General features: G+C 47.6%; 1 protein-coding gene across 5 annotated transcripts in view; it reads right to left on the reverse strand.

Moving 5' to 3' along the window:
* The window catches only part of PALLD (palladin, cytoskeletal associated protein), a 398579-nt gene that overhangs the window by 42298 nt on the left and 334345 nt on the right, over positions 1 to 21936 (reverse strand). For 4 of the 5 annotated variants that reach the window (XM_060155855.1, XM_060155854.1, XM_060155858.1 and 1 more), the window contains one exon: positions 1489 to 2022. The exons of the other annotated variant lie outside the window; for it this stretch is intronic. In XM_060155855.1, the coding sequence (XP_060011838.1) occupies positions 1489 to 2022 (534 nt within the window). The remainder of the gene's footprint in view (positions 1 to 1488; positions 2023 to 21936) is intronic. 5 annotated transcript variants of the gene reach the window in all.

Below are 21936 nucleotides of genomic sequence, written 5' to 3' on the forward strand. Positions count from 1 at the left end.
CCCAATCCAGTAACTTTTAAGAAGCGGCAGGAGCTGCTGGACCCTCTCTGGGAACAATTATAAAATTATTTTGACTCCGTATGAGTAACTACGACAGATGCTGATAAGAGGCCAGCGCTTCTATGACTCGAGGTAAGCCCTTAGAACTGCTTAACGCAACAGAATTTCGAAGTCAAAAACCAGAATAAACCACTTTTTCTACTTAAGATGATAAAAGGTATGACCCCTCCACCACCAAGGCTTTTGGTAGACTCATCTTTGTTCAAATTCCAACTGAGAACTAATAGGCGGGTGATTTATATAGGACTCGTCTTCCGGGAAGCAAGATTTGGTGCCATTTCTTAGTAAGGAGGAGGGTGTCAGGTAACAACCCCCCCCTTTCTAACAGTTCTAACATAGCTTCTTTGAAGTAAGGTAATATTCATTCCCCAGCCGCCAAATAAAAGCTCAAACACAAAAGGAGGAGAGAGAGACAAAGGTTTTCTCAGGCCAGCGGACTGACTCAACTCTCAGCAGATGCCCATGATACATCCTTACCATCCAGACTCTCCTCCCTGATTCGACGTTATTTATGTTGTCATTTGACTGAGCTTTTTCTAATAAAACTTTGATAGAATTCCTGCAGCCAGCATTTAGAAAGTGCCTAACAAAACAGGACGCAGCTACCAGGAGCTCCTGGACACACCTTGTCGTGGGCAAAGAGCACACCCCAGGGTGGAAAACTTGCACGTGAATGAAGAGAACTGGAATTCTAAGGTCTTCGGATTTTTATTCCAGTACTAAACCCCCCTTAGGATCCCCTTCTTCTCTCTCTGAACACTACTGGGATCCTGGCGAGCCCTGAAGCAAGATTTCAACAGGAAGGGTTGAGACAGGGAACTGGCCTGACCTTGGCTAGCACACATTTCTGAACCCCTCAGTCAAAAGGGTGAGTTCTAGCTCTTACTCATTACACTTTACACGCACAGACACCTGCCCGTAGGTTTCTTTTGAAGGCTTTCCTCTACTTTTGTGGACATTATATTATTTATCCTGAGAGTTTCTAAGTAAAGATTTCAGAAGGCTGTCACATCACCACTGTGACATAAGGAAAGCCATCCAGAAAGACTGGGACAGAGGATCGTGCAATTCCTGCAGAGATCATGGCTCGCCAGGGACAGGGCTAGCTCCATCATTTGCGGCTGGGGACAGGGCTGCCTCCATCATTTGCGGCTGGGGACAGGCCCGGCTCCATCATTTCTGGCCGGCTTGCACAGGGTCTCACTTTTTCTGCACCAACGTGAAGCTACTGACATGCCTGTCCCCTCCAATCGGTACGTGTACGAGCTCACGTATACGACATGTATGTGGGTGAGCTCATTTCTCGGTCCCGCGGACGCACGGGTTGCAATGCACCTCAGGGCACCCAGCCCGACTCCCCGCCCCGCCCTGCCCCGTCCCGTCCTGGCTGCTGGACCCCGCTACATATACACGAGGGCGGGCACTCACGTGGCAGGGGCGGCGCGGGGCAGGCCGAGCGCAGAGACGCTGGTGGAGACGCCGGCGGCAGCGGGCGGCGGCGAGGGCAGCAGGGCGCGGAGCAGCGCGGCGGGCACGGGGCCGGGGCGCGCAGCGCGGGGCACAGGGCCCGGGCCGGGCGGCGGAGGCGGCGGCGGTGGCGGCGGGAAGGCGTCGGGCCCGGGGACGGCCGCCGGCGGGCTGAGCGGCGGGGGCGGCGGCGGGAGCGCGCTCCACGGGGCCTCGAGCTCGGGGGGCGTCGGGGACGCAGGCGTCGGGGGCCGGGGCGCGCCGGGGCTCAGGCTCTGCGCGGCGATGAACTGCTTGGGGCGCGCGTAGCTGAAGGAGCCGGAGGCCTGCATGGCGGGCGCGGGGCGGGCGGCGGGCGCGGGGCGGGCGGCGAGCGCGCTCATGGGCTCCGAGCGCGGCTCCGGGGGCTCCGGGGACGCGGGCGGCGAGGAGCGCACGCGGGCCTCGCGCTCCAGGCGGATCTGCTGCTGCAGCTGCTGGATCTTGAGCGCGTCCCTGCGGGGAGAAAAGGACACCTTCAGACGGGCCGGGAGAGACGGGAGGCCCCGCGACCACCCCTCCCCATGCCCCCAGCCCCCCTCCCCGCCCCGCGGGAGCCCGAGGTCCACCGAGGACACCGCTGATCTCAACGTCGAACTGAACTCGTACCCCAGGTGAGCCTAACCGGTTTACAGATGCCAGGGATGGACATTCTGTCTGACCCGCGGAAGCTGCACTGCATTTTAACAGAACCAGAAATACTAAGAGAACAGCTTCTGACCTGAGTCCTCAGCCCTCTCACCTGTAGCCGAGTTTTGGAAAAACTCTATCACAATGGGGAAGTTAAAAGAAAGAAACACTTGATTTAAGTTACTTTGGGCAGATTTAGGCGCATCCAACTTCCCTACTTCATTGCTGTCAACTCTGTAGTCAATAAATACCACAGGCTGATGCTGGGGGGGAAGACCTACTTTAATTTCTGCCTTTGCTCCCTAAAAAACATATGCAAAACCTACTCTACCCCCAATTTAGCAGGAAACCCTGAACTGCCCATCATTTCTACAAACCGTAGTACAAACTGACATTTGGTACCATATCTGAAACATGCAAACGACACCCATCTTTCACCTGCAGGGGTTCAATAAGCAATAACAAATTATTAATTTTACAGTAATGCAGTTTTAATTTTCCAGGTGTTTTCCATCAGGAAGGGACAGTTTGAATTTTAATTTTTGATAAAGAGGTTAGCAATAAAGCAGTTAGCAATCAGCTAAAATCTTACTCTTATCTTAACTCAAAAGCTTTCCTGTCTAGCTGTATTTTTACATGAGATGTTTTCCTTTATCCACATCAGATAGTGACCCACAGCTGTGAGAAGAAACTTCAACGGAAGGTGGCACTATAACAAGCGAATAAAATAGGAACAATCCAGAGACGCAAAGCTATGCTCCTAACTTGAAACCGTATAAAACTAAGAAGCAAAACCTCCAAGACCTCCTGTCCATAGGTATTTAACCTTCAAATTCAAGGCAATAAAAGGAACTGAAGCTGTTGATAAAAAGGTAAAAAAAAAAATAATAAAAAAATAATTTAGATCTGTTATCAAGTATCATTGGATATGGCAATATCTGTCAAGGAGTTCTAAATTCCTTCCCATGTCTCTGATTCCCTGCTGTAATTATCCAGTAAAGTGATTACATTTAAGTCCATGAAAAGACGCCTTCTTGGGAACTGAAAAGTGTGAGGGGAACATGGCTGCAGATGCTTAATCCAGGCAGAGCATCCACGACTCCAACAGCAATGAACCCTGGGTGGTCCTCTGGAGCTGAACTGGAGTCCTTTAAAAGCAGCTGCGCCAGTGCTAGGATCCATGGGACGCTGAGGTTCCACATGTCTGTGTGGTCTGGCTAGACCGCCCAGCCTTCACGTGCTTAGAACCGGCCCAGGAATAGGACTCATGAAAACCACCCACCAGTGCTCTCATTTTGAATCCCCAAATGCTCCTTTCTGATCTCCCTGCCTTTACTTTCTCTTTCTTATTTCCTACCAACTGCAAAATACATCCTATTCCTGGACCGTTTCTCCCCAACATTCAGCTGACCTGGGCACCGGGACTGGAAGTGATCTGTAGGGCCCTGCGGAAGGCACTGCCCCCTCCTCTGGGCCAGCAGGGTTCACCATGGCCAGAGCCTCAGCTGTATTTGCAGGTATTTCCAGCTCGGCTGTATGAAGCCACCCTGGCTCCAGACATCACATTGTGCCCCGTGTCTGCAGGGGGTTTCCTCTGCCCCAGGATTAGGGATGGCCCCCGAGAAGCCAGTCTTCAAAGAAGCCATACCAGGGAAGCTCTGACCACCACTGGTTCTAACTTTGTCCATGGGGTCAAGTCTATTCATTTGGGCATTAAAAAAACCATCAAGTTTGCTAGCTCAAGAGAGCTTAAAACTGCCGAGATGCTACTGTTAGTGGTAAGTGACAGTTCAAGAAATTAATGTAGCATTTCACAAGAAATGGACAGGCATTCCAGTGATGTGGTCCTAGTATATACTGCATGAAGAACTGTGCCACCCTTTCCACTCCCCTACACTGCGCTGGAGAGGAATGTGACAGGCAGAGAATTGGAGGGGTGGGGGAAGGGAGGGCAGAACAGTTGCTTTGAATCTTTAAGTGTCTGACTTGATTTCTGCACTGATCCTAATATTTCAAAAAAAAAATTTGAGTTAAATGGTTCTGACACCCAGATTCTGAGATGACAAAGTGCACAACTCTAAGTCACTTTCTCAGTCCTTGTTATTTTCATAAAAGTTGATTTTCACAGAGATAAAAAAGCAAAGGGAATGAAAGGTCCCAGGAAGGCAAGACTGCTTGTGGCCTCTGGAAATTACTGAGAATTACCTGTCACATTGACATCGGTCTTAGAGATGTTTTCCTGGATCTAACTCCAAGGCAAGGGAAACAAAAGCAAAAATAAACAAGTGGGACTACATCAAACTAAAAAAGCTTCTGCACAGCAAAGGAACTATCATCGAAACAAAAAGGCAGCGTACTGAATGGGAGAAGATACTTGCAAATCGTGTATCCCTTATATAAGGAGTTAATATCCAAAATATATAAAGAACTCAGACAACTCAACAACAAAAACACAAACAACCCAATTAAGAAATGGGCAGAGGTTCCGAATAGACATTTTTCCAGAAAAGACATACAGATAGATGGCCAACAGACACATGAAAAGATGCTCAACATAGCTAATCACCAGGGAAATGCAAATCACAACCACTATGAGATATCACCTCACACATGTCAGAATGGCCATCGTCAAAAAGAAGAAATAACAAATGCTGGAACGGATGTGGGAAGGAGGGAAAATTTCTGTTGGGGGGAATGTAAATTGGTGCAGCCACTATGGAAAATAGTATGGAGGTACCTCAAGAAATTAAAAATAGAGCTACAATATGATCTAGCAATTCCACTTCTGGTTATTTGTCTGAAGAAAATGAAAACACTAATTTGAAAAGATATATGTACCCCAATGTTCACTACAGCATATTTACGATAGCCAAGATATAGAATCAACCTAAGTGTCCACTGATAGGTGAATGGATAAAGAATATGTGATATATTAATCTCTCTCTCTCTCTCTCTCTCTCACACACACACAAAATGGAATATTACTCAGCCACAGAAGCAGAAAGAAATCCTGCCATTTGTGACAACATGGATGGATCTGGAGGGTAGTGTGCTAATAAGTGAAATAATTTAGAGAAAGACCAAAACCATGTGATCTTACTCATATGTGGAATCTAAGTACACAAACACAACACAACACAACACCTAGAGATTTAGTCTAGTGGTTACCAGAGGGGAGGGGGTTTGGGGTGGGTAAAATGGGTGAAGGGTGAAGGGGGTCAAGTGTATGGTGATGGATGGTAACTAGACATGCGGTGGGGATCACTCTGCAGTGTGTATGATGGGGAACTATAATGCTTTACACCTGAAACTCACATAATAAAAATAAAATATTTAGTATTTGTAAAACACCTTTAAAAAAGTTATCACTTTTTTGGTTTCCCCATTTCTTTCTGCTGTCCTTTCTGAGAATGAAATGAGAATGCGAAACTGACCTGAATGTCTTGGAGACACTGTGTAGAGGCGGGAAAGTCAGGTTAAGAGCGCTGAGACTCAAGCAGGACAATGCGGTCCTCGTGTTAAAGTTGCCTCCATCTAGCCTCTCCCAGCTTTTTTCTCCTCTCCCCACCACAACCCCCAACTCAGAAAGCCTAAGAAAACCTGCTCTCACCCCTCCTTCAATTCTCAAGGCTTCAATACCTCAGGGAATGAGCTGGCTAGACTCTTTGTGATGCACCTGCCACAGTCCTTTTACAAGCCGGGAACCTGTTAAGTAACTTGTTCAAGGTCACAGAGCAGGTACCTGCAGAGCCAGTCAGGTCAACATAAAAGAACCCGAACCTTCAATGTGGTTTTTAAAAAGTCTGTGGTCATCTTTCCCTCCTGGGGACCTCCGCTCTCATGCCTCTTTGCTGCCATAGCAACCAGGGTCTTTAGGATCGGAATCATCAAAGTTTTAAATACTTACACATTTAAGAATATATTTAAGATCTCTGACTTTGAACTTGATTCTTTCCAGGGTGAAATGGTGCAAAGACGAAGATCTTGGCAACCCAGGAAGGGGATGTGTCAGGACTAACTCAGGGGATTCCCTTCTCCATGACAGGAAATCACAAATCCTCGTCCTCCCACCCCGATGGTTTGGACACAGCTTTTAGCAAGAACAGTTTCATGCTGGTTGGATGGGGAAGGTTCAGATTTGACAGGGATAAGTAGGGCTGTAGAAACCATTTTTACTTTCCAATTCAGTAATCTCTCCTGCCACCTGATTAAAGCAGTCTTGGAGAAACCAGCCAGCCGGGCAGCAGTGTAGAGCAGGGGGCAAAGGCTGGCCGGGCAGGGGGACGGCGCTGGCCAGACGCATGCGGTCCCCGGGGTGAGCTCAACAGACTCCCAGGGACGAGCACGACTACATCCACCTTGGTTACCTTACAGAGCAGACCTTAGTGACGGAGATCACGTGCTTCCTGCAGGGACCTCCCTCTTCACGGGCAAGGGGACAGCAGTGGCGCATGGGAGGGGGGCCTGGAGACTGGGCTGGGGCTGGGCGCTGAGCCTGGGACCGGCCCCGCACCTACTGCTCACAAAGCCACGCGGGGTGGCGGGGGAGGGGGCCGACTCCTCCCCAACCTGGGCTGGCCTGACACAGCCCAGCAGCCCTGGGAGGATGGCTGAAAAAATCCCCCGTGGGTCAGGTTAGCGAGGTCAGGGCAGAGCCTGGGGGCAAGGGCTCGTGCTATTGCACATCACCCTGTCCAAAGTGCTCAGTAAACAGAAAAGGTTTATTAAAATGTTAGTTATGATTACTACAGTTTGCTTTGTCTCTGGGGACCTGCAGCCCAAGCTTAAAATGAATGACATGAAAGTAAACTTCTGGAGAACAACTTTTATGTAACCTGGAAATTCCCAGCACGTCCCTGTGGATCAAGGGCTGGGTTGCCAGCGTTCACACTGACCAGGACGGAGCAATTACAATTGTCCGAGAGACTCTCAGGGTCGCGAAGCTGGAAAACATTCATGCTTTCAGGACAGACAGGCTGTGGGCTTATATATTTTCTTTCCCTTTTTACTGGATACAGAAGCCACTGCACGGTGAGTTACAGACCTGCGCCCTCTGAACCGGGTCCTGCAGTTCGTAAGGACTCCGAAGGCAGGGCTGTGACCTGCAGCGTCCTCACAACACCCCGCCGCACACAGGCGAGGGACACGTCACCGCCAAGCACAAGCATCTGGTCACTCCTGGCTGCCGTGCCCTGCCGGGTCCACGAGGTGTGCCCCGTCAGGCCGTCCTGCAACAGAGCCCGCCCTGGACTGCCGAATTCCAACCATTTCCACATGTAGGAAGGTAAGCGAACGACAGACAAACTGCTGGGTATTCCCACAAGGGAGTCCTCTCTGGCTGGGATTCGCTCAGCACTGTCTGTCTGAGAGCTCAACACATGAATTCTGGGAGCTTATAAACTAGACAGAATATAAAACTCCTACAGGGGCTTCAGTTCAAGAAGGACTAAGTTCCCTCTACGACTTTATGACGTTAGTCCCTCAATGGCCTCGTTCTACACTCAGGCTTCAGCGTGTGTCTTGCCAGCACAGCAAACCATGGCCGCTGGGTGAGGGTGGAGATCCAACACCTGACTATTGCCCCTGGCAACAGGTGTACAGATCACAGTCCTGAAGGCAATCATCTACACGCTCAAAATGAGTTCCTAGCAGCCAAATGAGGGTGTACTGCCTTGGGTTTAGGGGGGGTCACAAGTGCGAAGACAACTATGAATTTAAACGCACGCCCCTAAGGTTGGGGGAGAGAGCAGGGATAAAGATTTGGATGTTCTCTGATCTTTAATGCGCCTTTAAGATCGTCAACACAGAACTTCTCTGAGATGTTAAAAGAATTGGGGGGAACAAGATGGACAGATGCTTAACTGTCGGTCTTACAATGAAATAAAGCATTTGGCATATTTTAAGGTTCCATGTGGTTCATGTTTCCTCGAATTACCATTTTATGATTGAGAGGCCCGTGCAGCCCGTCTGGTCATTTTCACCTCAGGTACGTTTGCTGCCTTGAGTATCGGAAGCAGGGCTGTGCAGCCTGGCCCTGTACGAATAAGTTTTGACCAAGGGCAAAGTGTCCTGTTTTTCAAAAGAAACAACCATTACCTACTCACCAAATGGCTTTATTCTCCTGGAAGAACAAAAGGCATTCTCCCACTTCTCTCCCCTTCCAAACATTTTCAGTTTGGTATCTCCCTCTCTGCTCAAATGCAGGCACTCAACTAAATACTGGCTGCATTTAATTAAAGTCCCAGATTTCTGTCAAGTGGAAAACTAGCTGCTCCATCAGCCTCGCTGGCAGTCGGGGCACCGCTGCGTCTTTCTAAGGGGTAAAGCCACCTTCTTGCAGACAAAGTCACTGCCACACAGGCCATTTACAAGGAGAAACAAGGAACCAGAGAGAGAAACGGTCAAACAGTTCAACGGCTTGGCCTCTAGCTTTCTAAGACTTTGGACAATTCACTTATCCTCTCTGGGGCCCAGTTTCGCAATCTTAAAACGTAAATCTATAGTGTAATATCTGCAAGGTCCTAACAAACTCTCAGATCTTACGATCCTTACTCTTAAAGCCCAGCAACATTTAAACATTATAAAGAACCTACTTTTAAAGGAACTTGTAAAGAACTGACCAAGTCCCAGTATGGGTTTATCTGTCTCCATGTTAACCTCAAGCATCTCCTGTCTTCACATCCATTTCAAGTGGTTTGGAAACATGAACACAGCACGTTTTGCTAAACAGAAATAGATTTTAAAGGCATCAGAGTGACAAACTAAAGTAATTCCACAGTACATCCTTTTCTAAGAGGAAAGACAGTTTTATACTGAATAATCATCACTTATTGGTTAACATTAGTTGCATTTCTTTTTCTTAAGACACATATACCTATAGATAAACTCCATCCAAAAATTAAGCAAAACAGCTTTTGGGTGTTTTGTGGCTGGATGCGTTTCTGCTGTGATGTTCTCTCCTAGGGAAATGTGAGCTCTTTCAGTGACTCAGTAGCCACTGTTGTGTTAATAAACCTTTCTCCTCGTCTTCTTTGTCCTCTGACCCGATTTTGTAAGCCTTCTACCAATTAATGTAAGGGGTTCCCTCACCCTAAAGGTAGGGCCTCACTCCGGCTGCCCTGCAGCCCCCGGCCCCGACGGTACCACCCTCCTTCCTGGAGCCATCTCCCCCCTGACCTTTGACACCAGACCCATCCTCGCTCCCCACCCTTTGACACCCCGCCTCTCCCATGGTCTTGCCCAGCTCTCTGACTGTGGGTCCCACCACGATCTAGGGCTCCCTGATTTTCTCCGCATCACCCTCACCCCCCCGAGCCCCTGGAGCCCAGACCTCAGTCCGGAATCCCAACTGGACGACCCACTTCCATGTAACAGAAACACGCTGCTTCACTTCCACTCAGCGTGTCTAAATCAGAGTCCCTCTCACCCCTTACCCACCGTCTCCCCCCCAAAACATCTGATATTCAAGGGTAAATACGCGGCCGGGCCGGGCCATCAGGAATCCACGCCGAGGATGACAGGAAGGCGTGTCCTCGCCCTCTTGACAGCTGACTGACCACACGGATGGGACCCCCCAGAGGGAAGGCAACCAAATGGGGGCCAGCAGGTAAAAAGAAGCCCAGAGAGAAAAGCCTCAAGAAAGACAGTGACCACCGCCTGGGGCCAGAGGACCCGAAGGCCAGTTTCATCTGAGCTTCACGCGCACAGCAGCTGCCTCCTCCACCCCCACCCTTTCTACGGCTCACGTTATTTCAGACGCCCTCTAACTCGCTGGAGAAAGGGGCCTGGAGACCGACAGCCCACTCTCCTTGCTACACAGGCACACGAGACGTGACATGGCTGCACAGGGTTTCAGCCGCTCGGGGCAAAGGCCTCATGGGAACATCCTGCTGGTGAAAACAACACTGAAGTTAATCTAGCTGCACCGTCTTTAGCTGATAAACCAGCAAGTGGACCGATATGTCCATTGTTCCTCAAGTTGTGGAAGAAACCATCCGAAGGACTAAAAACACACGGTCAACAGTGCTGACCTCTGGAGACGGAAACCTGCATGAGGTGGGGGGGGGAAGTCTTGTTTCTGCCTTTTACAGTCTTTTACACTAGTGGTCTGAATACTTTTTAACCTTGTGTATATAAAAATATAGTGGGAAAAAATATATATAAAGTTCCCAAAACATAAATTTTAAACGTAAAAGTTTTAAACCATATAAAACTCCAGAAGCTAGTACTTTACAGAAGGTCACATCATAAAAGAAGACACAGTGCTGACTCTTAGCCAACGCGCATCCCGGAAGCCGGAGGACGTCCATCCCGTGTACTGAAGCCACGGGGGCGGGGCGCTCAGGCTGTCACGGTTGCTACTGGAACCTCCTGCGTCACTGCTAGTGGTAACGGCTGTCACTGAGTACTTACTATGCAGCCAACACAGCTCTAAGTGCTCAGTCTATACCGACTCATTTAATCTTCATAAAAACCACAGAAGATCTTACCATCTCCACTTTACGGATGAGGAAATGAAGGCACAGAGATACACCGAGTTGCTCAAGGTTACACAGCTGGAAAGCAGTGCAAATGGGCCTTGAACCAAAGAGGTCTGGCTGGTGGCTACGATGCACGGCCTCTCTCATCAAGGGAGCAGGGTTTGCCGGGACCCCACACGCACTGGGATTTCTCCAGCCACAGAGGGCCTTTCTGATGTGGGTTCCACCCACCTCGGGCTTGAACTCTGTCCCTCCTATCCCCTTTGCTTCGTTGTTACTGGGATACAGACATTGCAGTGGAGCTCCAAACAGCTACACAGACATAACCTGCTACATCCTGAAGACATCCCATGTGTATAGTGGAATTATAATGCCCAAGTAGGTAATGTTTACGTCTCCTCCGCCAGGCTTGACAAACTTTTACTCACTGGAGAAACTGTAAGAATATACAAAGTAACTTGAAGGAGTTAGTTTAGAAACTAAGAAATTAATTTGTTCCCTGAATTTCTTATTCCTGTATTTGTATCATCAACCAGCAAACGTTACACTGAGAGACTAGTAAATGCTCAATCCCCACTAACTAAACAGCTATTTACAGCTATACAATCTAAGTCGAAAACACAGAAGAGGGACAGGAAGATGAGATAAACTGGTGAAGATTCTCAGTGCATACTTCACAAGTTAAAAGTGAATCCAAATTTCTAATAACATTCAAATACACACCACGTAACAGTAATAAATCCCAGCATGGAGTTTCAGCGCACAGAAGTTCCCACATACTTTTAGTTCTGGCCTTTAGTGTGCTCTTTGAAGAAGATGCTCATTGTAGAAACAATAAGAAGTACGAGAAGAATAATGTCGTCAACAACTGGAATTGAACCCTTAAGGGCGGCTTTGCTGTGGAAATCAGACAGCCTCCCCTGGCACCTCTGCCGCTGGGCTGCAGACGTGAGTGGGCCGCCCACGACTTGTGTGGCCTTGACTGAGACAGCTCTGAGCTTCCTCTTATCTGTGAAACGGAAAGTTGGACTAATTTTAAATCGTCCCTTTAAACACGTTTTAAAATGCTTCCAACTATAAAATGCACTCTCTAGTCTTTCGAGACAGCAATCTGAATATCACTCATTTGCTACGTTACTCGATCTCTTGAGAGACTGCATCACTGAAGATGCTGGAATTTTTAAAAATTGTATCTTTTACATGCTGACGAACAACACTAATTTATAAAGATGACTTTCTAGGTTTCTATTAACAAAGGCCCGCCACTGAAGAACTAAACATTTCTGAATGAATAATAATCTGCCAATACTTAAGCCCCCCAAGGGTAAAGCAGTGAAAGGAGTGCACAGCTGGGCCCGGGGACCTGGCGTGATTTATCTCCTAGAAGTCGGCCGTCGCTAGTCTCAGGGTTAATGGCCACAGGTTCACGGTGTGGATGCAGCCTCACCTGATCACGAGGCCCCAGTCCAAACCTCCCACCCAAGAGGGAAAACGTTCTTGAAACAACTCAGAAGTGCTCTTTGGCAAGCTTCGGAGATGTGTTCAATTAAAAGACTGGTGACCGTGTCAAGAAGTGTCAGTTTTAAGTGGCTGTGACCTTCCTTACTTTGACCTGCTGACCCTGACATTCCTTAGCGGCTGGGGAATGAGACGCAGTGGTGATGGATCCGACAGACCCTTGAGAGGCAGACCCAACCCTTCCAGCAGCAAATGAAGTTTATCCAAATGTGTCTTGGGAAGAAGTAATAAATGACGTTCCCTCCCTGAGAAATGACTGAAACCACCAAAATAATCCTTAGATAAAAAACCCAATTATTTACTGTAATGACTCTTCAGATAAAAATGAGGTAAATTTATTATAGTTGCAGGATGTTTCCAACAGGGCTACATATAACTGTGTATAGTGAAGAGTCATTCATCCGGGCTTCCCTGGTGGCGCAGTGGTTGAGAGTCCGCCTGCCGATGCAGGGGATGCGTGTTCGTGCCCCGGTCCGGGAAGATCCCACATGCCGCGGAGCGGCTGGGCCCGTGAGCCATGGCCGCTGAGCCTGCGCGTCTGGAGCCTGTGCTCCGCAACGGGAGAGGCCACAACAGTGAGAGGCCCGCGTACCGCAAAAAAAAAAAAAATTAAAAAAGTCACGCATCTGGTATTCTAGCAAATGGAATTTTCTATAATATGGTCTTTAGGACCATCTCCAACACAACAAAAACCCTGCAACGTCTTGAAATGCCTTTTGAAAGAAGAAAACTTTACAGCGTGTACAGCTGTTGCACTGCACTTATTTTACCGAACTTTATTAATCTTTTCTAAAACGTACATACTGAAGTTTGTCACACACGTTGGGGTTTATGATTATACTGTAATGCTTTATACACTAGGTGCCCTTCATTTAGGGAAACAGTATATACACCCGGATGTGCTGCTCTTTCCTTCTTTCCTTTTTTTTTTGGCCGTGCCACACAGCTTGAGGGATCTTAGTTCCTCGACCTGGGATTGAACCTGTGCTCCTGGCAGTGAGAACGCTGAGTCCTAACCACTGGACCACCAGGGAAGTCCCACAGTCTTTCTAAGATGTAAGACAAAATAATGGAGAAAGCCAGCGGAGTGAGTACAGCATCCATGTGATGACGCACACAGATCGGGTGAGGGATCACGCAGATGGAGGGGGGCCTGGATCGCCTCGTCCTACAGAGCAGGAAGCCACTCTGTGCAAGGCCGTGGGAGCTCAGGTGGGAAATGGGATTCCTCGCTCCAGCCTCTCGAGTGAAGACACCGAGGTACGAATGTCTTTCACTAAAAGGTTTTCACTAACAATTAAACCAAAAAGTCATTTCTAACAAGAATATACATAAACATCCCAAAGAGCAAAGGAAAGATAGGGTCCAATTCAGTTGGGTTCCATCGAGGGCCACCTCTTCCCTGACGTGTGAGGGGTGAGCCCCACTTAGTAAGGTAGAGCTGACTGTCCAGTGGGTCTGTGTCCGAGTCACACAGCCACATGGTCCGTGTGTGTGTGTGTGTGTGTGTCTGCATATATCCACACATGCGACTAGATATGGTACTATCAGCATACTGCATATTTTCAGGTTTAAATATGACATTATTGTCTAAAGACTACAGTTTTGAGTAAAAATGATGCAGAATGTATTTAATTACACTTTTATGCCTAACCTGACCTTTTAAGTATGATCTACTATCTTGACTGCAGCTACCAGTAAAGAAAATGACATCTGTAAACTCAGAAGCAGAAGCAGTTCATACCAGGGAACCAAGAGTAATATGTATTTTTGTTGTTAATGCCTTCTGAATAAACTCAGATTAATATAATAGTTGTTAAGTACAGAAACGGAAAAGTATGAATTGACTAGTGGCTTTTTTCTTGCTGTGGAATTTGTCAATCTATAAAATACGTTGTAAGACATTAAAGCCACTTATGATATATGTTAAGGACAGCACCATGCTGTCATCTTTTAAAAATTGTTACTATGTAGTATCAGGAGGACACTGGGACACTGAAGGGGCAGGCACTCCATCCTCCACCGTTTCCGGCAGGGGTGGGGCGCCCTCCTTGCCTGTATCCTTACCCCCCCCTTCAGTGAGTGTGGGAGGTGGGTCTGTATGACGCACCTGTGAATGGGCAGGGAAGCCGCTCAACTTCAGGGTGAAGTATCAGCAAGCCCCCTCAGCCCGGCAGCACACCCTTCTCCTCTCGTACAGACTTGAGGCTTTTTGGATTCCCTCTCTGACTCCTCTGTTCATCACGCGAATGGTCCCAAACTTGAACAGGGAGAAGGGATACCCCCTCGAACATCCATACATCGTTCACGCATTTCAAAGGTCTGGAAGAAACTTAGACATACGGGCCCCCTTGCTAATTAATAAAGAAGTGCACGCTCAAACCAACAGTCATCATTTGTTCAGATTTATCACAGTGGCTATAACCCCAACTCTGGGAAAGGGCAGAGAAGGTGTGCGTGGGCTCAGATCGACTCAATGCAATGACAAAAAAAGCGTTAAACAGAACCACTCCCTCGTAGAAGGCAACTGGAGGACCATCTACTGATAATACAACACGTGCCTTCACGGGCAGGTGCCCCTCCTCACCTAAGGGCTCTGGCAAATACACGTTGATCGACATCTTTTCAGACCGGCCACAGTTCAGCATCCTTCCCCTCCCCTGAGGACAGAAAGGTTGTCTTCATCAATCCTTTTAAGTTCAGCTGATCTAAAGAGTTTAAATTTACTGACACAGGGCTTGCAACATTTTACCTTTCTTGCCCTGTAACAAAATGCTGCCATCAAATTTTGATTATGAAACTGGTGAGAACACAAGCATAAACATAACCTTTTGGACCTACGGAACCTAACGTTTATGGCTTTTAGTGTTAAAGCACAACAAGAGCTCCTACAAATGGATTCAGTCAAAACACTTTTTCTCTGTAAAACCGAACTCATAATTGTAACTAACAACTGCACAGACTGCTACACAAGGTTTCTTTTTATCTCTTTTAAAATTAAATCCTATTTCTTTTTCTTTTTTTTTGGCGGTACGCGGGCCTCTCACTGTTGTGGCCTCTCCCGTTGCGGAGCACAGGCTCTGGACGCGCAAGCTCAGCGGCCATGGCTCACGGGCCCAGCCGCTCCGCGGCACGTGGGATCTTCCCGGACCGGGGCATGAACCCGTGTCCCCTGCATCGGCAGGCGGACTCTCAACCACTGTGCCACCAGGGAAGCCCTAAATCCTATTTCTTAAACTTCACATGATAAAAAAAAAAAAAAGCCAAAAAAATCCTATTGGGTTTCCATATGCACAAAAGAAATACACCCTCTTGACCCGCATTCACACCTCATACAAAACTTAAGTGAATCTTTGACTTAAATATGAACCTCAAACTATAAAATTTCAAGAAGAAAACACAGGAACATCTTTGTGACCATAAGTTAGGCAAAGATTTCTTTGATAGATACCAAAAAGCGGGATCCATAAAAGAACAAAAAACTTGGTAACTTGGACTTCTTACAGTTAAAAACTTCTGCCCTTCAAAATGCAAAAGGGACCCAAAGGACACCGTGAGAAGGATATTCTCCCTCTCCCTCCACTTTCTCTCCCCAGCGTCCACCAGACACCCTGCCTACTGGCCCCTCCTGAGACGCCCTGCAAGCAAGCAGCACATACAGACGTGTAAGACGTGGTGGTTCCACTGCTCTTTGTAACAAGGTTTTTTTCAGAACACGAACTTCCACACTCGGTACATTTATTAATTACTTGGGTGCCACGCTGCCTTCGCTGGTCATGCACAGGATGGGGACCAAATGCTTTGGAAGTAATTCGTTTCAGAGTTTACTTAAGCAAATACAGAAAAGGAACAGATAAAAAACTTTAATTTGTCTGCCTCAGTTAAAACAAACATGAAACTTTCCAAAAGTATCAGTCTCCCTGCATTATTTAGGTCATGCTCCATAGCTTAGCTGTGTCAGCTGCTGGATCCTGGGGAGAGATGCTGTCATCTGGGCCTGGTACCAAAATATTATTTGAAGTACACAGAAACCAGTTTCTTCAGCGGCTTCCATGTCTTTGGGTATGGGTGTCCGCCAATAACGCAATCCTCTCTTAAAGAAAACTGAGAATCTCTGTCGTCACTTTGATAATTAGAGAAAGAATTTGCCTCCGGCTGAACTGCAAACATGTCAACACTACAGAGCCCAGTTCACGCTTAATGGCCCATTTGATACCTAAGTGGACTAGAAGAGGACTCACGTCTCCCTGGAACTCACCGTCCTGCTTTATTTCTTCACGGCGTTTACCACTGACGTGATGTATCTTTTACACTCTCCACCTGAATGCCAGCCCTCCACCCCACCTACTGCAGCCCTGGGAGGGCAGGGCCTTCCAGCCCCTTGGCCGTGGCTCAGGGTCTCGGGCAGGCACTGACGCACAGGAGGTCCTGGGCTGATACTCCTGCACTGAAGAACCTCCACTCCTCCTACTGGGATTGGCTGCTACAGGTTTGCAAGTTCAGCAGATGTGACACAACTGGGATGGCCATTTAGAATATTTAACATTGCTTCTGCTACACTGATTTGGGGTGTAAAGGGCTGTGGGTTCCCTGCTTTACACCCTCGAGACCTGGGCTGTCCAAACATGGTGGCCACCGGCCAGATGTGGCTGCCGGGCACTGGCCACATGGCTGGTCCAGCCCGAGAGACGCTGTGAGTGTAAAAATGATCTCACTAACCATGTTTATGTTACATGGGGAGAAAATAATATTCTTAATCCTCTGGGTTAAACACAACGCATTATTAAATCTAATTTCACTGCTGCTTTTTCCCTTGTGGTATGACTACTAACTGATACACTGAACCTGTGTATGTGGCCTGTGTCTGTACTTCACATCCTACTGCTCCGGGAAGCTTAGTTCTAAACGTTCCCTGCACCTCCGCCTGAGGGGACTGCCTCTTTCCCCTGTTAGATACGCACCAGGGTGGACACACTACAGGGCCTTGGGGTCTGAGGGCCCAGCCCCGGAGGCGCCAAGCCAGAGGCAGCGGACGGAGCTGCCACGACCATGGCACAAAGCTGGCCCCCAATTTCTTACCCATTTTCTAGTTTGTTTGCTGACTTCCTGGCAAACGGTAGCAGAAACTACTCTGATACTGTGTTTCTGACCCGTCCCACTCTCTAAGACATTCACCCGGCTGCTTGGGGCCCCTGGTCAGGACGGCTGGGAATACCCCCTCACCTCTGGCCCAGCGCCCCCTTCAGGCAGAAAGGGAGATCCCCAACTCCACAGAGAGCCTTCTACCCCCAGGGTCACACTGCAGGGCCTCGGGACGTGGCATCATCGGGGTGCGGGGCGGAGCTGCGAGGCAACAGGCCCGGGGCTGCGGCCTCGGGGAGTGGGGGGAGATGAACTCCACGGAACAGAGCAAAACCCCAAATGACGTAACATGTCAACCAGAGAGGGAACGACCAAGTCACAGAGCCCAGCTTTTATCTCAAATTTGATTTTTTCCTCCAGTTTATACAAACGTTTAAAGGAACATCACGCAGAAGCACAGAAACAACAGCCTCCGCCTTGAAATGCGCAGACCGTCATTACATTTGGAGCAGGTTAGGGGCAGGGGGAGAATCTAGATTGCGTACTGTGGGCAGAACAGGCTGGTCAGCATGACCTGAGAGACGCCCTTGCAGTCGCTTCCTGCTGCAGTGTGTTCTGAAAAGTTAATACAGTCTCCTCAACGCTGGTGCCACTATGTCTGTTGACCCGAAACACTGTATCTCAGAGAAGAGCTGCCAGGATACGGAGAGATCGCAAAGGATACTGTTTTCATCCTCTGCGTAGAAGTTACAATGTTAATAAAAGTATTATTTATGCTTGATCAAACAGTATAAAGAGAGATGCCAGGAGAAACATCTTACAGCGCACCCAGGAGTGTAACCCTTGGAAACATGCCTCCTGGTGTTACTAAGGCAGTTTGGCTAAAAATAGCAAGCAGCCCCCAGCCCCCCTCCCCGCCCACTTCCCCCTGGAATCCGGCTGATGGAAATAAAACATGTGGAGGGGCCTGACCCCCTCCGCGAACATTACATCAGTATTCCTTATTAGGAAAACTTCTTCCAACCTAACATTCGGCCCACAACAATCAGAGTTTAATTCTCAATGAGCAGTTCTAGGAGAGCTGTCCTAACCAGAAGGGTCTGAACACCGGGAGGAATGTGGGCGTCAGGCAGGCTCCCTTCTACCACGGCATTTTAATTCTCTGCACAGTGGCACCGTGACGGAAAGCATTAAGGAGGTACATGTTTCATGTTCCCCGAAGAAGGCACATTTAAAAAAGCACATTTACTCTTCCTCAAATGTTTCCTTTCTATATACTTTCTGACATATGCATGTTTACCGTGAATAGAGAGAGGAGAAATCAGAAATCCTTCGATTCTTGATTTATCATAATTGCAATATTGGTTCTGACCAAAGATTTTGGTATCTGACCTTAAGATGATGAGAAGATGATGTGGAAGTTAAGAAGCTGAGAAAGACCCCCTCCCTCCCCCTCCCTGAACCTTTACTGTTATGTCTGATTTGCTAGACAACTCTGGGTTATCCATTGGGCTCTGTTACCATATTAACATGTTAACCTGGCAACAAAAGCAAAAATTAACACGTGGGACTACATCTCAAACTAAAAAGCTTCTGTAGCAAAGGGAAACATCAACAAAGTGAAAAGGCAACCTATGGGATGGGAGAAAATATTTGTAAATCATCTATCTGATAAGGGGTTCATATCCAAAATATATAAAGAACTCAAAACAACTCAGCTGCAAAAAAACCCCCAAACAGGGCTTCCCTGGTGGTGCAGTGGTTGGGGGTCTGCCTGCCAATGCAGGGTACGCGGGTTCGTGCCCCGGTCCGGGAAGATCCCACATGCCGCGGAGCGGCTGGGCCCGTGAGCCATGGCCGCTGAGCCTGCGCGTCTGCAGCCTGTGCTCCGCAACGGGAGAGGCCACAACAGTGAGAGGCCCGCGTACCGCAAAAACAACAACAACAACAACAACAACAACCCCCCCAACAATCCAATTAATTACCAGCAGATTAACTAAATAGACATTTCTCCAAAGAAGACACACTAATAGCCAACAGGCATGTGAGAAGATGCTCCGCATCACTAATCCTCAGGGAAATGCAAATCAAAATCAGAATGAGATCTCGCCTCACACCTGTCAGGATGGCTGTCACCAAAAAGAACACAAATACTGGGGAGGGTCTTTACTAAGGCAGTTCGGAAAAAAATAGAACACAGATAAAGACAGGAGAGGGTACTGGATGAAGCCTCCTATATTGTTGCTGGGAATGTAAATTGGTGCAGCCATTACGGAAAACAGCATGGAGGGTCCTCAAAAAATTAAAAATAGAACCACCGTATGATCCAGCAATTCCACTCCTGGGGATCCATCCAAAGAAAACGAATTTACTATCTTGAAGAGTTACCTGCACACCCATGCTTACTGCAGCACTATTTACAGCATCCAAGACATGGAAACTACCTAAGTGTCCACGAACAGATGAATGGATAAAGAAGATGTGGCACATATACACGATGGAATACTACTCAGTCATAAAAAAGAATGAAATTTTGCCATGTGCAGCAACATGGATGGACTTGGAGGGCATTATGCTAAGTGAAATAAGTCAGACAGAGAACAACAAATGCTCTATGTTACCACTTATATGTGGAATCTTAAAAACAAACGAACACACACACACAAAACACAACAGCAGTAACAAAAAAAAAAATACCTCAGGTTAATAGAGAACAGATTGGTGGTTGCCAGAGATGGGGGAAATGGGTGAAGGTAATCAAAGGGTACAAACTTCCAGTTGTAAGATAAATAAGTCATGGGGATGTAATGCACAGCATGGTGACTACAGTTAATAATACTGTATTGTATATTTGAAAGTTGTTGAGGGTAGATCTTAAAAGTTTTCATCACAAGAAAGAAAATTTGTAATGATGTAAGGTGATGAATGTTAACTTACTGTGGAGATCATTTCACAACATATACTTGTATCAAACCGTCGCACTGTACACCTAAAACTAGCACAATGTTATTCGTCAATTATATCTCAATAAAACTGGAAAAAAGAAAATCATACTTTAAAATGTTATACGATAAACTTGTTTTCAAAAAAATACGTTAACTGATCTAGACTTCTTGTTATGAAAGGTAAGACTTAAGAAGTTAATACGTACGTGTAAAATAAAAATTAACGAAGGCAAACCTCTGCCTTAAACAATTACCTTTCCATGAATATAAATAGGGTTATTTAGCAGTTTGCTGACCTACTTGGTATTTGACTTTTCTTTCATCTTGACATAAGGACTATTTTCATCGGAGAGAAGAAAGGGTTACAAAAAAGTCCTAAGTCTCCAGTCTACAACGGGGCAGTGGCGTTAACAAAGGTAACAGTACATCCTAAAGCGATTAATTTAGAAACAAGCAATCCTGAGCAGCAAGGGTCCAGGGCGTCCTGCTCTGTGTACAGCGAGCCCCTCTTGACAGGCAATCACTAACAGACTGCTTGCTCTCTCCCCGGTTTCCAAGGTGGGTCCCTGACGAAACCCAATGAGTCACGTGTTCATGGAACCGGGGAGGGAAGAACGGCTTTCAGAGGAGGGTTGTGGACAGAAGGAAGACGGGCCTGGAGGGTGACTGGAACAGCTCCAGGCTTGTACTTCGACATCTAGCTCATGACTGAACTTTTCTAACTTGAATGTTTTCAAAGGCAAGAAAAACAAATACACCCGAATCTCTTCTGCTCAGGACCTGGACAGTCCTCACTGTTTCCATGATGGGCCGGGCACTGGTGCCCTGGGAAAGCAATTCCATTTAAGAACTCAAAGGGCTTTCCATCTCTGGGGAGTTTTCTCCACATACTTCTTACCGCTTTAGGGATTAAAGGCGGTGTGTCCTTCACAGGAGTGAGGCTCTGGGGTCAGACCGCCCGGGGGGAATTTACTGGCCGAGTGTCCTTGATCCCTTAACCTTCCTGAGCCCATTTCCTCATCCTGGAGTAGGGCTTACAATGGGATTTCTCTCCTGGGCTGCAAGGGTGAAGTGAGTTAGGACATATGGAATGCTTAGAGCTAAGCTCCAGCAAACCTTCAAGAAGTGTAGCAATTAATATCCAAGATGACCATGTAATTCAGTGTCCAAACGGGGACCTTTTTGTCCAGGAAAGACGTGACCTGGACAGGACTCGCCCCCAATAGGCAGACTGACAGTCCTGGGAAAAGTGGAACCTACGGTGATCCGAAGCCCCACAGTGCAGACGTGAACTGATTCAGAAAATTAACAAAATGTGTGTGTCACTGGTACCAGCGGGTCTGAGATCAGAAGAAGAATGCCTTAATTTTAAGAAAAACCAGTAACTGTAATGTAAAAGTGTTTATCTTAAAACAGACCTAACAGTTTTATGTGAACCACCCATTCTGCTGACCTCAGAACATTCCTTTGCAACATCATCCCAAATGCACTGCAAAGATTCATTTCAACGGTTTTGGCAACGTGGTCACTTCCTCAGAGCCCCTCCCCACAGACATCAGGGAGCCGCGGAGGAGTAACCCGAAGAAAGGGGTGACAAGGGCACAAGTTCACATCCACAGACTCAGGCGTGCTCCACAGGTGCAGCTCTACGGGGAAGTGGGCCACTTCCCTCCTACCTGGGCAAGAGCCAGCACAGAAACATGTCTGTTAAGAAT

Source organism: Lagenorhynchus albirostris, chromosome 7 (genome assembly GCF_949774975.1).
Source record: "Lagenorhynchus albirostris chromosome 7, mLagAlb1.1, whole genome shotgun sequence".
Classification (NCBI taxonomy): domain Eukaryota; kingdom Metazoa; phylum Chordata; class Mammalia; order Artiodactyla; family Delphinidae; genus Lagenorhynchus; species Lagenorhynchus albirostris.